Source organism: Notolabrus celidotus, chromosome 15, assembly GCF_009762535.1.
Source record: "Notolabrus celidotus isolate fNotCel1 chromosome 15, fNotCel1.pri, whole genome shotgun sequence".
Taxonomy (NCBI): domain Eukaryota; kingdom Metazoa; phylum Chordata; class Actinopteri; order Labriformes; family Labridae; genus Notolabrus; species Notolabrus celidotus.
The window spans coordinates 17,897,893-17,912,813 of NC_048286.1; the positions used below are offsets into that span (position 1 = coordinate 17,897,893).

Consider the following 14,921-nt stretch of genomic DNA (forward strand, 5'->3'; position numbering starts at 1 on the left):
TTATCTGGATATTTATTTATTTATTTTATTTTACCTTTATTTTACCAGGAATAGTCCCATTGAGATGAAAAGTCTCTTTCACAAGGGAGTCCTGGCCAAGACAGCAGCATAAAAAGTTTCACAAAGAGAACAAGACAAAACATATAGTAACAAGTAACTATTACATCAATTTATAAGTCAGCAGTGTTGAGCTCTTAAAACATGTGCACAAGCTGATCAGATGATCTTTTATCCTCGTTTTAAAATCATCCAGTTTCAGGTGACCTTGAAGCTCAAACCAAGATGAGGGAGCAAAGACATTAAAAGCACTTTTACCAAAGACAGAGCGAGTCTGAGGAATAACAAAAATAAATTGTCCATGGGACATTATCTCAAGGTTCAGTTGTGTCACTTATTTTAATTGTCGGTTATTTGTTAGCACTTAAACCTGTAATGTTTCTGTACCTGTAGTCTTACTCATGCAGCTGAAGAATAGTATGACCTCATATTTTCAACCCTCTTATTATCAAGCTCATTTTATCTACACAAACAGGTCAGCTGAAAGGAAACAGACACATCCTCAAACAAAAACAATGAAACACAAAAAAGGACTGTCATCAGAGTTTAAGTCCCGTTAAAGCAGAGTTTGGCTGATATGCACACAATGCTTAACTTGGAAAAGAGTCATTCCTTTCTTCTCTGCTCCTCTGTATGTTTGTCATAAAATCCTGCCTCGTGAGACAGTTTCTGTTGTTAATATTGATAAATAACATAATCCCAGCTCTCGTGTCCTGAGGTGTTTATGTGGAGCATTGTCGCCACTTCTATTTATGTATAGTCTGTGTGCATGACTGTCGTGAGTTAGCAGACCTCACTGTATAAACATCATGAGCAAGCTTCATGCATTTCTGTGTGTTTGTACACTTTTATATGCGTGTGTGTGTGTGTGTGCAGTGGGGAAATTGGAAATGTCTTAAAAATCACAACAGGTGGGCAGATTTGGTTCCAAAATAAGAACACAAGCCAGAACCTCTTACCACACAGCAAATCCAGCCTGTTGTTGACGTTGTTTGTCAAATCTGACTGTTACAGAGTGAAATGATCATTCTTTTCTTTCCATTTTGCCCTCTTCAGACGGACATCCTGGTGCTCAGCTGTGACCTAATAACAGATGTGGCTCTTCACGAAGTGGTCGATCTCTTCAGAGCCCACAATGCAACGCTGGCCATGCTGATGAGCAAAACCTATGAATTCACAGAGACCGTCCCAGGACAGAAGGGCAAGAAAAAAACAGGTACCAGGAACAAGTCATCACAGGAGAGTGTGTAAATTAGAGGTCATTTTCATGTATGCCATTATTCTAATAAGATTTATGACCATACTCCCATAATGTCAAAAAAAAAGAGACACCATGTACATAAGTTAAGAAAAAAGCTACAATATCCTAACATGTACACTACCAGTCAAAAGTTTGGAAACACCTTCTCATTGTATTTATTTTAATTATTTGAAACACTGTAGATTAATACTGAAGACATCAAAACTATGAAAGAACATATATGGAATTATTTAATTAACAAAAAGTGTTAAACAAACCAGAATATGTTTTAGATTTTAGATTCTGTAAAGTAGCCTCCTTTTTCCTTCTTGACAGCTTTGCACACTCTTGGTATTCTCTCAGTCTGCTTCATGAAGTGGTCCCCTGGAATGGTTTCTAATTAACATGAGCCTTGTCAAGAGTTCATTTGTAGAATGACTTGCCTTCTTAATGTGTTTGAGACAATCAGTTGTGTTGTTCAGAGGAAGGGTTAGTGCACAATGGATAGCCCTGCTTGACTCCTGTTGTAATCCATATTATGGCAAAACCAGATTATTTCATAGTTTTGGTGTCTTCAGTTTTAATCTACAATGTCAAAAATAATTAAAATAAATAAAAACTATTGAGTGAGAAGGTGTGTCCAAACTTTTGACCAGTAGTGTATCAGTTAGTTAAACCCGCTATTATTTCCTGTAAACATGTTTTTTGTTCTCCTTTCTCTTCAGCTGAGCAGAGAGACTTTGTGGGAGTGGATCAGTCAGGAAAGAGGCTTCTCTTCATGGCCAATGAGGCTGATTTGGAGGACGGGCTGTCAGTTAGGAAGTCTATCATGAGAAAGTAAGTCATTTGATCTGTTGTATGCCTCTGAACAGGTTGGTTTGGCTAGATTTAAGGTATCCATCCCAAAGATAATTAAACATGCTCATACAATAGTGGTGGATGGAATTCTGTTGGCTGTACTCTGTTTGCAGCCAGGTGTGTGGTTATCTTTAGTAACACTTTGTGGCTTTTGTGATGGCCCACTTTTACTGGGACAAAATATGTTTGCAATTAGGTGAACTGACCCTTTAACAATGTGTTTGTAATAACTGTATATTGGGGCAGCTGTGTCTGCATTTGTTATTTATTGTTCAAAGTAGGTAACAGCATTCTTTGACACTGTTTATGATGATGCTGCTGATACCCGTCACCTCACACTGAATTACTCATATCTAATGAACATGAATCACATAAATTGGTCTCCCTCAGTGGATGTCAGTGCGTGGGAGTTTGACTGATGGTACATTGTTTTCTGTACATCTGCACTTTGCAGTTAGTTTAAGAGAGCAGATTTTTTTGGTGTCTAATGAGATGCAGTGTGTTTTAGCCTGTAAGATCTGTTGTGGGTATCTGTGGGATTTTTTGTTACAGGAAGAGCACTCTAGATAGGTTTTCGTTTCTTAGTCCTAAAATGTGTGTATGTGTGAGAGCGGGTGTTTTGGGAGCTCGTAAATACTTCATGGAGCCAAAGCCACTGTAAATTTGGCCAATAAGAGGGGGGCCTGAGCAGCTGCTTGCATGCTTCCCTGCACAGGGAAATCTTCAGCCACACACACACACACAAACACGCACACACACATTCTCTCTCTTTAGCACACACGGACATGTGTATATGAACACACACAGAAACATAGCTTTGAGGTGGACATTGGTGGAGGGAGAACACTCGCACATTGTCACACAGTGTTATGGAAACATGAGCCCACAGCTAAACATTTATGGCTCGCATTGAAAGACTTGTAACGAATAATTCCTCATTGATCATTTATACACACTCACGTCACACAACCACATGAAACAGAATGAAGACAGATCTCTCAATGTGCAGTAGAGTCCTGTATTTTGACATAATACCACTAAGTTTTTTTTCAAGATCAGACTGTTTTGCACATGGAACTATCCACTCCAAGAATGCTCTGTCAGTACACATCATACACACTCTACAGGTGCCCTCCTCTTGTGAGGGGAAGTTTGTGTGAAAGCCGCCTCATTAATGAACATTTCCACCCTCAGTTCTCGATAATCTTCTCTTTTTTTTTCATTCCCACATGTTTATGGTGTGTTAGCTCAATACTTTATTCACATGTGAGATTGATTGACCTGGAAATGGCTTAAATGGTGTGAAAGAACTCCAGCTGAGCTTCCCGACATACATTACAGCTCCACCTGTCAGATTCCCTAGGACACAAGACTGGGCAGTGGCCTGAATCAAAATCACAATTTCTCAGAAGGAAGCAAAACCTCTGAGTTTTTTGTTCTGTAAAAAAATCACAAATTTAGTACCATGCTTTGCATAAAGCTTAGTATCATGTGCCTCACCTTTTTTGTGTTTTTTAACTGCAGTAGACTTTAAGATATTGGACCAGGAGTTCATTTTCATCTGTCAAGAAAAAGGCATGAACCCAGTGAATACAAGTAATGACTTGTGTTAGTGGCTCCCCTACAGAATGACCTTGATCTAACTGCACATTTAAAGGACACAAACAGATTCACAGATTTAATATTTTTGTTTACTCTTTGTGCCTTTCACTGAATATCAATAGCACCATCAATAAAATATCTACACATAATGAAAACCAAAGGCAGATGAGCTTGCAGCGGGTATATCTGACCTGCATCAGTTGTTTTCTTTATTTACGGAATTTTTGTTCTTTATAGTCCTTTTGAAAAATGTCAAAACCTTTGAATCACTTGGCAGATTGAAAAACTAGAGCTTGCACACATGTTTGTCTGTTTTTTATTTTCCTTTCCTTAAAAAGTTTTCAATAATTGAAAACAAAACATTTAGAACTGGACCATTTCTATTGATTGATTTTTTTTATTTGCTAGAAAATAAAGGGGACTATTCTGCTGCTCGATTATTATTTATCAAGAGAAAAGTTCAAACTTGTGCTGGTTACAGCCTCCTTTAATGTGAGGAATTGTATTATATTGCATGTTGGACTGTTTGTCTGACAAAAATGCAGTTTAAAGACCTGAGCTCAGACTCCTCTCTTTTTTAACTGTGTCCTGGTTTCTTTAGACAAACTAAATCTCTGTCATGATGTGTCCATTATCTGACATGAAGAGTATTTTGGTTCCGTCTGCCTTCAATGATGACCTTACTACACCATCAGTGCCATGTACACTTATAACACAGGTTCAAATAAGTGAGTCAGCTCAATTAAGAAGGCATCTATTGGACTAGGTTGGTATTAAGGTTTTCACACATGTATATTTTGGTGCCAATAATGAAATGCCCTAAATAAATGTTAAGCCCTCCAGGCCTGTTGGCTCTGTAGTGGAAACCTGACTAATGAGGGTATTAACAGTCAATCTTCTGCCTCTGAGTCATCCTCCGCTGTGGGGTTTAGTTGTAACTAAATAAGACATTATGCTGTGTGTGTGTTTGTGTGTGTTTGAGCGAGAGAGATGTGACTCCTCTCTCCCACTGAGGACTTTAGCTGTACTTTAGTATTCAGTCGTTAATCCTGGGGTTGAGTCATCCTTGCCTGCAGAGGCACTAAATTCCTGCTTTGCTCCACATCGAGCTCTACAGCCCTCACAGCATCCAGTGATCAAATGGTGCTGCTGCTAGGAAAAGTACGATGTTTAGAGTTTTGGGGAAATTCAAGATTTTTTGCATCAATTGGATTCTGTGAAAAGTCTGTTCATTACTGTTCATCTCGACTCTCGGTACCTGTACGTCACTTTGTATTTATTGCAGATATGTCCTTTGCAATATTAAATCCAGAGACAGTCACATTACAAAAGACTCTACACTTCAATCCAACATGTAAGTTGTGTTGTTATGCAGTGCAGACACAGCTTTCAGGCATTCTTTGTACAGTATGACCTCTTGCTCAACATCACTTGCTGTAAACCTGAAATACCTCGAAAAATAAGATCATGAGCTGTCCAGCTGTTCCCCTTTTGTTTTGGAGATTTGACTTTTGTTTTCCTCAACCTGGGTGTGTTGTTTACTCTTCCTATCAAAGCTGCTGCTGCAGCTGACATGATACGTCCCCCAATAGTGAGGCTATAACCTCTTGATCGCCCCCTGGGGGAGTGGCTGTTACTTAAGGGAGGGCTTGATCTCATATAAAGCCGTTCTCTACGGGGGAAGCATGCATTTTAGATGTTAATGCAGCTGTGGATCATTTCGTCATATTTATTGGATAGTGGAATGACTGACATTGTAATGCTGATTGATATTAGATTAATTGTGTAGACCTAGTATTGGCTAGATGTATTTATATCATCAGCAGCTGTGGTCACTTTATTGAGATTTTCTGCCAATATAAAGTTTTATTCGTAATGAAAGACAAGTCTTAAGCCTTGAAGCCCAACACATTTCTTACCTTATCTTATAATGCATTAACAGTTTAAGGGCACCTGTTCCTATCTCTCTCTCCCTCTCTCTTTCCTCGTTCCCCCTCCTGCCCACCCGCAGGTGCCAAAAAATGATGTCACATGCTGGGTGTTCTCAGAAATTCCACATTAAGCCCACGACACACACACACAGGCACACACCTGGGAAATGTTTTATGAATAAATACATTTGACAAACTCCCACAGAGCGTGTCTGTGTGTGCACGCACATGTGTTTTTATGCTTTTGAATAAAATACCTTTAAACAGACGGGCGGACACACACAGTTTGATTTATGGCTTTCAGCATCTGGTTGTAAAATATGTGTGACCAAGTTATCCTCTCGAGTCACTGTAGTTATACTGCAGCCTTGTGAGGAGAGTGAGAGGAGTATGAATATAGGAGAGAGAAGTGCACTTAAAATTGTGAAATCCCAAAAAATAAGTGAGCATTTTTTATTAGTCAAATTTAGATATTGTTTTTTTTTTAGGCATTTAGGCATTCTGTTAAAAGAAACGATAGGCGAAGTGAATAATTATTTTCTTAAAAATAATGTGTCACCAAAGTAAAATAATTCCTCTGAATACTCATTAATAATCCAGAGAAGATGTGTGGTAGTGGGTGTGTTTCTACTGAGAGTTTCTTTATGTTTTAACTTTCTTACGAATGTGATCATTTTATGGGCGTCAGTCAATATTAAGTGGGGTGAAACTTCCTGTTAACACTCTGCAGGTCAGGGCTTTTAGGAAACATGTAGAAACCAAGTGACATCACCACCTCTCCCCTCTGCTCTCAGTCCAGGTTCAACAGACATAAAGGTAACGTGTGTCTTTGATAGCTGCTGAAAGAACCTAACTAACGTCAGTATTTGCTGACCCGTGAATGAGGCGAGCTAACAGTGGTAGTGGCTGGGACTGAGGGCGGAGCAGAGAGACACACGCAGAACACAGGAAGAAGCCCGACTTCAGATTCAAACAAACAGAAACTTTCACCTTCATGCATATTTGTTGGAGGTTGACATATGTTTTTGAGTTCTTTTTAGCATTTTTTAGCTCACTCGCTCTCTCCCTCTTAGCAGCTTCAGGTTAAAAATAGGACTTTTTTTCCCTCTAACTTTAGTGCAATTTGGATACTACCCAACTTAAAAGTAACAGAGATGGTATCGTTCTAGCTAAGGTGGCATTGAAACAAGGTTATTATCGTTAACGAAAACTAACAAAATAAAAATGAAACTAATGAAAAATGTAAAACTATAATAACCTTGCATGGAAAAGTATCAAAGTTAAAAAATATTTTGGTCACCATGGCCCATACTACTTGTATTGATGACAAGTGACTTTGAGTCATCAGTGCTGGTGAAAATATGAACTTACAATAGGAACAAGAGGCGTTTTTCGACCGCAGGAACTTTACCCCCGAACTAGTGACTTTACCTCTGAACTACATGCTTTTCGACCGGAGGAACCAGGGTCTAAATTTAGTTCAGGGGTAGATAATCTCCCCCCTGTACTTTTCAAAGGTCCTGGGGCTTTCACCTGAACGTAACAGTGTTTGTGGAGTTTACACAGTTGTTGAAACACAGAGGGAGTTCCGGGGAATGCATACTAGTTTAGCTTTGTATTAAGATTTCAAAATATTGTTTAATATAATTTTTTTTCCCCATATGTCACTGGCCTGATTTGCACAATCTACCCGGGACTTCAGCTTGTGGTCGAAACGCAGACAACAATGGGGGCACAGGAACCTTTTAGTTCAGGGTAAAGTAGTTCTGGGGGCTAAAAGACCCCGAAACTCTTATTCGAAATGCAACCAATGTCAGCCAATAGTTCCATTAATGTAGACAGATCTTGCAATAAAGGAAAAAACTTTGAAATAGTGGGCAAACATATAATCAGATGCTTTTTATCTTATCACTAAACGTGTTCCAGTGTTTGATCTAGTCCAGTAAATGCTAAGGACCCATCACTTTGCTATGACCCTCACTAACTATGGTATCGATTTTAAATTAGTGCTAGATTAAATCATCAAACCTAGGTTTTACTCTTTTTATCAAGGACAACTTTGGAACTTAAATTATCAAAGATGCTCGCCACAACTGCAGAATTTTACTTTCTTGTTCCACTTTGTTTTCATTTTTTTTGTTTAGTTTAGTTTTGATTTCTGTGTAATGTAAAAAGAATCATCTCACTGACCTTGCTCTTATTTGAACACAACTGTGGATCATGTCTGTATGTCACCATCGTATCTGCTCTTAACTGCTTCAAAGTTTTGTTGTTGTTGTTGTTGTTGTTGTTGTTGTTGTTGTGCTCTAACGAGGGACAGATTTTTGACTACTTTGAAAAACTAAATAAGTGATGCATGCTTTGAAAAACGTGAATTGCAGTTAAAGGGCTAAAACATGTAAAAAGCAGAAGTGATGCCCTTTTAGGAAAAATGCACCCTGCAGGTTTTATGATGTAATGATTGAAGGGGCAGATGAAGAGGAGGATAGGTAGTCTGAGAGGATGAAGGAGTGAGGGCGGATTTGTTTTTCTGAAACCTGGAGGATAAAATGGTTTTCTTTGGCTCTCGCTTCGTAAATGTCACATGTTCAAACTCAGATCACTGTGTGAGTCCATGTGTGAATGAGTGAATGCATGGGTTCAGTAAGTGTGTGTGTGTGTGTGTGCGCCTGTGCACATGTGGCCCCCCATCCATTCAACATAAACCTGTCTCACGGCAGCAGCTCAGTGGGGCGACATCTACGGTGGCTGACAGAGGACAATAGACAGATGTCAGTAGTCTGGGGCTTCTATGTTAGCTTATGGCTGTGTCTGGTTTTCATCAAATGCTCATGTCTTATTTAAAAAGCAGAACAAAGTTCAGATGGTTTCATCGAATAAGAAGCAAACATAGAATACGAAAACAGCAGTGATGAAAAATAATGAAGTAAGTCATTCTCTGAGTAGAAACCTTATGTACTGATATGTCATGACGCTTCTGCATATAAGACCCCAAAAATTAGAGCTATATGAAAATTCATATGTCTTCTTTTAGTGTCTGTGTCTAAAATCTCATAGACAAATAATTTTAAGTTGCATCAGTTATTACTAGGATAAGATAGACAGCAGAATATACACATGGTTATTGTTTTAAACGATCATTCTTCATTCTGTGTCTCTCTTTTTCTCTGTTTTTCCTTTTCCCTTGCAGACATCCCAGGATGCACATCAAAACAGGCCTTGTGGACGCTCACCTCTACTGTCTGAAAAAAGCTGTGGTGGACTTCCTCGCTGACAACAAGTGAGTTCTTCACTTTAATCAGTTTGTGAATCTGATATTTAATCCATTCAAAGGCAAAAAGCCATTCAACTTTAAACTTTCAACCATACTTTTTTAAATATGGTTTCAGCTACCTGTTCATATCTGTGGTGTTAGCAGTGTACGTCAGTTCACGCATACACTTTGGCATAAAGCCACAGCCAAAGAGACGATCGTGTTTGCTGTTTAATCTGCAACAAGTGTTAAACGTGGCTACATGGTGTGTAAGGCTTTGAAAGGTCCTGTTAGCAGGGTATTCTAGCGAGGTGTTAATTTGTTTTACTATGTGCCACTGAGGCAGGCTGTTAGGCCTTTAGCCTCTGAAGTGTAGCAGTGTCACAGGGAAACTATTGGAGCAAACCCAGCAATGGATGCATGGTTGGCATTTGATAAACAAAGGATTGTAGGATTTCAGATTAGAATACATCGTTTTTTTCTTTAAAATCAGTGATAGTGAAAGCATGATGGCATAAGGAGGGAGTGAAATGATAGTGTCGCTTCATTTCAACCAACCAGAGGCCTTCATTACAAACAGATTAAGAACATACAATTAAACTGTTCCCTTGAAACTTACTAAATTAAATGCCTGAAAAAACTATTCCCAAAGTAGACATGTTAGTCAGATATTGAAGCTCCTCTCACACATAAACTCCTGTTTTCTTGAAAGTTTTAGGCCCTGACACTTCAGAAACTTTACTTTCACAAATGTACCTTATGGCAAGAGTTAATCTGTGTTTAAAGCCCTCTCACAACTCAAAATACTGCTTAAGATAAGATACGATAAGATAAGATAAGATAATCCTTTATTAGTCCCACATCGGGGAAATTTAAGTGTTACAGCGGCAAAGAAGACAGTGCAAGATAGTATAAAGCAAACAAGAGCATATAAAATAGCAATTATTAAAAAGTTATTAGCAATTAAAATGAAAGAAGTAGAAATAAGCATATCTTACAACGTATATACACAACTAAATAAGTACATTTACAATTTTTTACAAAAACAGTGATGTGGTGAAAATGTGCACAGACTTGTAGCATAGGTATAAAACAATGTACAGAACAGAATATTTATGGGGGGTGGGGGGCTTGGTAGCAGGAGCCGAAAAGGATGTATAATCTTCCATTATGGTGACAGTTTCTGTTTATATCACTATGACATGTAAAAGGACATTTCCACTATACAAACACAACAGAAGAAAACAAGCAGCTCAAAGTACACATCAGGGAAACTCTGCTCTACATTAAAGACACCCTCGCCCCGCCCACTTACTCGCCATGAATATTCCTGACCTGCTGCGTTCACACATTCACTCATTTTATTAATAGGAATAGGGCCGGATGAAGTCAGCGCAGTGCATGTGTGAAAGGGGCTTCAGAGGCAGCATGATTACCAGGAAAAAGAAAAGGGAGTTCCTCTTAGTCCTAAAATCAGTCAAGCTGCCTGTCATCAGAGAAAACATCATATGGATCTCATAAGTTCTCTGCCCCTGAGCAAAAATCGCATATTGGAAAAACCATGCTAGACATCAGAGCCTGAAAAAAAACTTGTGATTTACATTCTGCATGTTCATTTTTTTAATAGTAAAGGACAACACCAAAGCAAAACCTTTGAAAAGGGCTCTCTCTGTTTTTCACTCTGCACTGCATGCAATTAATGGACTAGACTTAAAGGTGCGTAGTGTTTAATCACTGTTAACTTAAAATAAACAATACCAACATAGGAACAGGTCCCCTTCGACAAAGGCAATCATTTGTATTGATAGAAGTTTTTGATTGTAAAAGCTTGACAAATGGAGGATCATACTTATCATGTATGACATTAGCTTCTTGTCCTCACAGGCCACCATCCCTTCATGGGAGGGGTGAGAAGGGTGTGTTTCAGTCTAGAATCTGTGCTAGATATCGCTGACTTAACCATTAGGCATTGGTTGATTTTCAAAGCAACATTTCAGACTTTACTCTTCTCTCTTGAAGGTGTTTTCTCCTATCTTACATGTTTTGAAATGTAGCTCTTTAAAATAATGTCCTGACCAAACTAGTATAAGTTGATTGATAAATATCTTCAAAGCCAAGACAGCACACTGATCCCGTACCTACCTCATCTTTTCCTTCCTGTAGAATTAAGGGGAGTATTAAACTTGAAAGAGTAATTTGCTGCAGAGACATAGATATAAATCTTTCATCATGACATCACTAATGCTTACTGCTGCCACCATATATCATCCCTCTTGTTAGATGACTCATTTCTTTCTCGGGCTCTTTTTCTCTGACTTTCTTTCAACAGCTCCCCTCTCTCTCTCTCTCTCTCTCTCTCTCTCTCTCTCTCTCTCTCTCTCTCTCTCTCTCCCTCCCTCTCCCTCTCCCTCTCCCTTCCTTCCTCCGTGCTTTTTCTCTGTCTCTTGCTCAAGGGGAGAAATGGACAGAGTAACTGTTGTTTTTCTTTTCCTGTCATTCACATGGAAATTCTAATCTCCCTTTAAAAGAAAGTAAGAGAGGGCGAGCGAAGGGGCGGGGGTGTGTGGGCTTGTGCAGAGGAACACTGAGCACCGCACTGCACTGCACAGGGTTTAGCAGTGAGGAGGAGGAAATTAAGATGGGAAGTTACCTCCTGGCTGACATCAGAGCGCTGTTCAGCTTCTTCTGCTTTTGTTTTAAGAGGATCCTGAGTGCCAATTGTCATTTCCTAATTCTCGAAAGATCACACATTTTTGCTTGGTTTTTTTTAACTACTTGTAGAGGAAAACACCTACTGACTGTGTGGCCTGGATAAACACTCAACTTTTCATTTTACCCCTGGAATAGCTACCTTGATAAATCCTCTTAGGATATATTTTCTTCATAAAAAACTATGACCATTTCCATTCCATTGATAAATAATCAAATTATGAGCACAAATGTCAGTGTAGCATTCACCGAGGACATTTGAAGTTAATATGAAGTGAAAAAGTCATGCTAAATGTATCAGAAAGTAGCCCCCTCCCTTTTTTTCCTCACTTATACGTATACTTTTTGACTCACAGTTACATTTTTTATGCCAAGTAGTTATCAGGACACAAAGATTGATGTGAAAGTCTTTATATATCTTTCTTTTGTATGATAGGTCCATCTCATCAATCCGTGGTGAGCTGGTACCATATTTGGTGCGGAAGCAGTTTTCCAAATCAACCACAAGTCAGAAAATCAAAGACGATTCAGAAGAGCAGAACCAGAAGAAGAGTGACAACTCTACAAACCATGGTCAGTATTTGAACACACACATCAAAACCACAGAGAAGAACAACAATTTAGCAGACATAGGTTTATCTTTTGCAATAAATTAACAATAACATACATTGTGAAGCAAGGCTACAAGTAAGTCTCAGCTTTTCTCAAAGCACACAATATCCCCCAGAAGCAGTGTGTAGGTATCATCATCTTCCTCTTTCTCTTGTCTCCTCTCATGTCCAGAGATCCTCATTACATCTCGAGACGAGTCTCTCCTCCAGCTGGCCCAGGAGCGTTCATGTTGGAATGACCATCGTGGTGACATGAGTGAGGCATACCATGGGGGAAAACTACGCTGCTATGTTCACATTATGGACCAGGGTCTCTGCTACCGAGTCAACACTTTAGCTGCTTACATAGACGCAAACCGGCTGGTGAGTCAGACATTTAGTCTGCTCCTTTGATTGTTTTTGTAAAAGATACATTATCAGAGCTCTGTGTTCTGGTCATACATTAAGAATATAAGTATGTTTGCAGGGAATTCATTTCCTAGATATACTGTATACTATACTATACTTGTATGCAAAAGTTAAAGGTGACATATCACGCTTTTTTCATCAATATATATTGGTCTAAGAGGTCCCCAAAACATGTCTTTAAAGTTTATGCTCAAAAAACACTTTGAAATCAGATTTTGGCATGCCAGAAAAGTCCTCTTCTTCATTCCTCATCAGAACACTCTGTTTACCCTCTGACTACGCCCCCTCAGGAAGTGGATGTGCCTCGGCTCTCCAGCACGTTGATCTAATGTTTACATGTTGGCTGAATATACACGGCTGCTCAGAGATCGCGTTACTTCAACCCTCTGAATCTGATCCTGACGGAGAGGCGCGTGTAGCAGGACCTTTCTGAACGATTGGTCATAGATTTAGTGTTTCTTGTTGTTTTATTTATCAGTATGTAGACGTGTGTCTTGGTACACAGCTACGAACATGTAGCTATGTGGCTATGCTAACTAGCGCTAGCACTTATCCATGATAAATAAAAATCATCCACTAGATCTTCAAATCTGCAGACGTGGGGAGTAAAACCGACCTCTGCCAGAAAGGCAGCAGGACCTTTTATGAAGGATTGGTCACAGATTTTGTGTTTCTTGTTGTTTTATTTGTCAGTATGTCGACGTGTGTCTTGGTACACAGCTACAGCTACAGCTATGAACATATAGCTATGTGGCTATGCTAATTAGCGCTAGCACTTATCCATGATAAATAAAAATCATCCACTAGATCTTCAAATCTGCAGACGTGGGGAGTAAAACCGACCTTTGTGTTTATTAAGACAGCCTACAACTAGCATGCCTCCCTCCTAAGCTCCTTGTTAGCACACATTTGTGCAGGTAATGAAAAACGGAGGGGGGATTCAGTATTATTTTATACAGTCTATGGGCTGAACAAGCTCCGAGCTCTGACTCCGTGACAGACCGGATATTGTTGTTACGTAACAAAAACACGGAAGTCTGAAACGGCTCGTTTCACACACATTTACAGAAAGGTGTAGAAATCAAAACAGGGGCAGAATGGATTTTTTTCATTCTCAGGGGTTTGTAGACATGCCAGGGACACATATTTCAGGTAGAGAACCATTAAAAAGTCAATTTTGCATGATATGTCACCTTTAAAAACCCAATTATAAAAAGTGTTAAAACTTCAAAGATAAGTTGATTAATACTCATCTATCTGGTAATTTTCTAATACAGCAAACATCTTCTGGTTCCATCCTCTGAGATATGATATCTTTCTTTGTTTTCCTCTGTCGTATGAGACAGAGGATGTCTCATGTCTCTGTTAGACATGCCATCCTGAAAGTTTTAAAAGAATTTCAGGAACAGTGCCCCATACATTTTCCAAAATTGCTCTTTCACATATATCCTTTACACCATGAAGTCATCCCTGTTAGATGGAAGGAGTTGTGGGCAGGAGGAGGGATGAGTCTAGGAAAGCAGGACATGACATAAGCATAGGACAAAGCAACAGACACCTGTTACGAGCTGTTGCAATGCTACCAGGCGGAAGTGCAGGCATCTTTACTGTCTCATCTTAAAATGATTCTCCTTCTTTAACTTCAGATGATGTTTTCTTTTACACCCTTATATGTTGCCCTGCTGGTTTCACACCAGTCACATGACATAAAACATCATCACCTGCCACTATGCATTAGTGGTAAATTTTCTTAAAGATTTCATGCTGCCTTTTCATATTAGCTCTTACTAGGAGGCGGCCAAGAAAAAGTCAGGGTAAATGTGGAGCGAACATTTTTTGGAGTTTGGTTCATGTGTGAATACAGCTTTAGGTGCATTTCAACCAAGAGTTCCCCGGAAGTAAAAGGTTCCTCTGCCCTCATTGTTGTCTGCGTTTTGACCGCGGGCTGAAGTCCCAGGTAGATTGTGCAAATCAGGCCAGTGACGTATGGAGAAAAAAAATTATATGAAATAATATTTTGAAATCTTAATAAATAACTAGACTAGTATGCATTCCCAGGAACTCCCTCTGTGTTTCAACAACTGTGTAAACTCCACAAACACTGTTACGTTCAGGCGAAAGTCCCAGGACCTTTGAAAAGTACTACCCCCCAAGTAGGGGCTTTTAAGGGGGAGATTAACTACCCCTGAACTAAACTTAGACCCTGGTTCCTCCTGTCGAAACGCATGTAGTTCAGGGGTGAAGTCCCTAGT

The 14,921-nt window shown here is 39.3% G+C and overlaps 1 protein-coding gene across 1 annotated transcript in view; it reads left to right on the forward strand.

The window, feature by feature from the left end:
* eif2b3 (eukaryotic translation initiation factor 2B, subunit 3 gamma) overlaps window positions 1-14,921 on the forward strand; it is a 38,488-nt gene that overhangs the window by 13,964 nt on the left and 9,603 nt on the right. Inside the window, exons 4-8 of the mRNA XM_034703658.1 lie at window positions 1,114-1,273; window positions 2,023-2,134; window positions 8,879-8,968; window positions 12,087-12,223; window positions 12,434-12,624. Of these exons, the coding sequence (XP_034559549.1) occupies window positions 1,114-1,273; window positions 2,023-2,134; window positions 8,879-8,968; window positions 12,087-12,223; window positions 12,434-12,624 (690 nt within the window). The remainder of the gene's footprint in view (window positions 1-1,113; window positions 1,274-2,022; window positions 2,135-8,878; window positions 8,969-12,086; window positions 12,224-12,433; window positions 12,625-14,921) is intronic.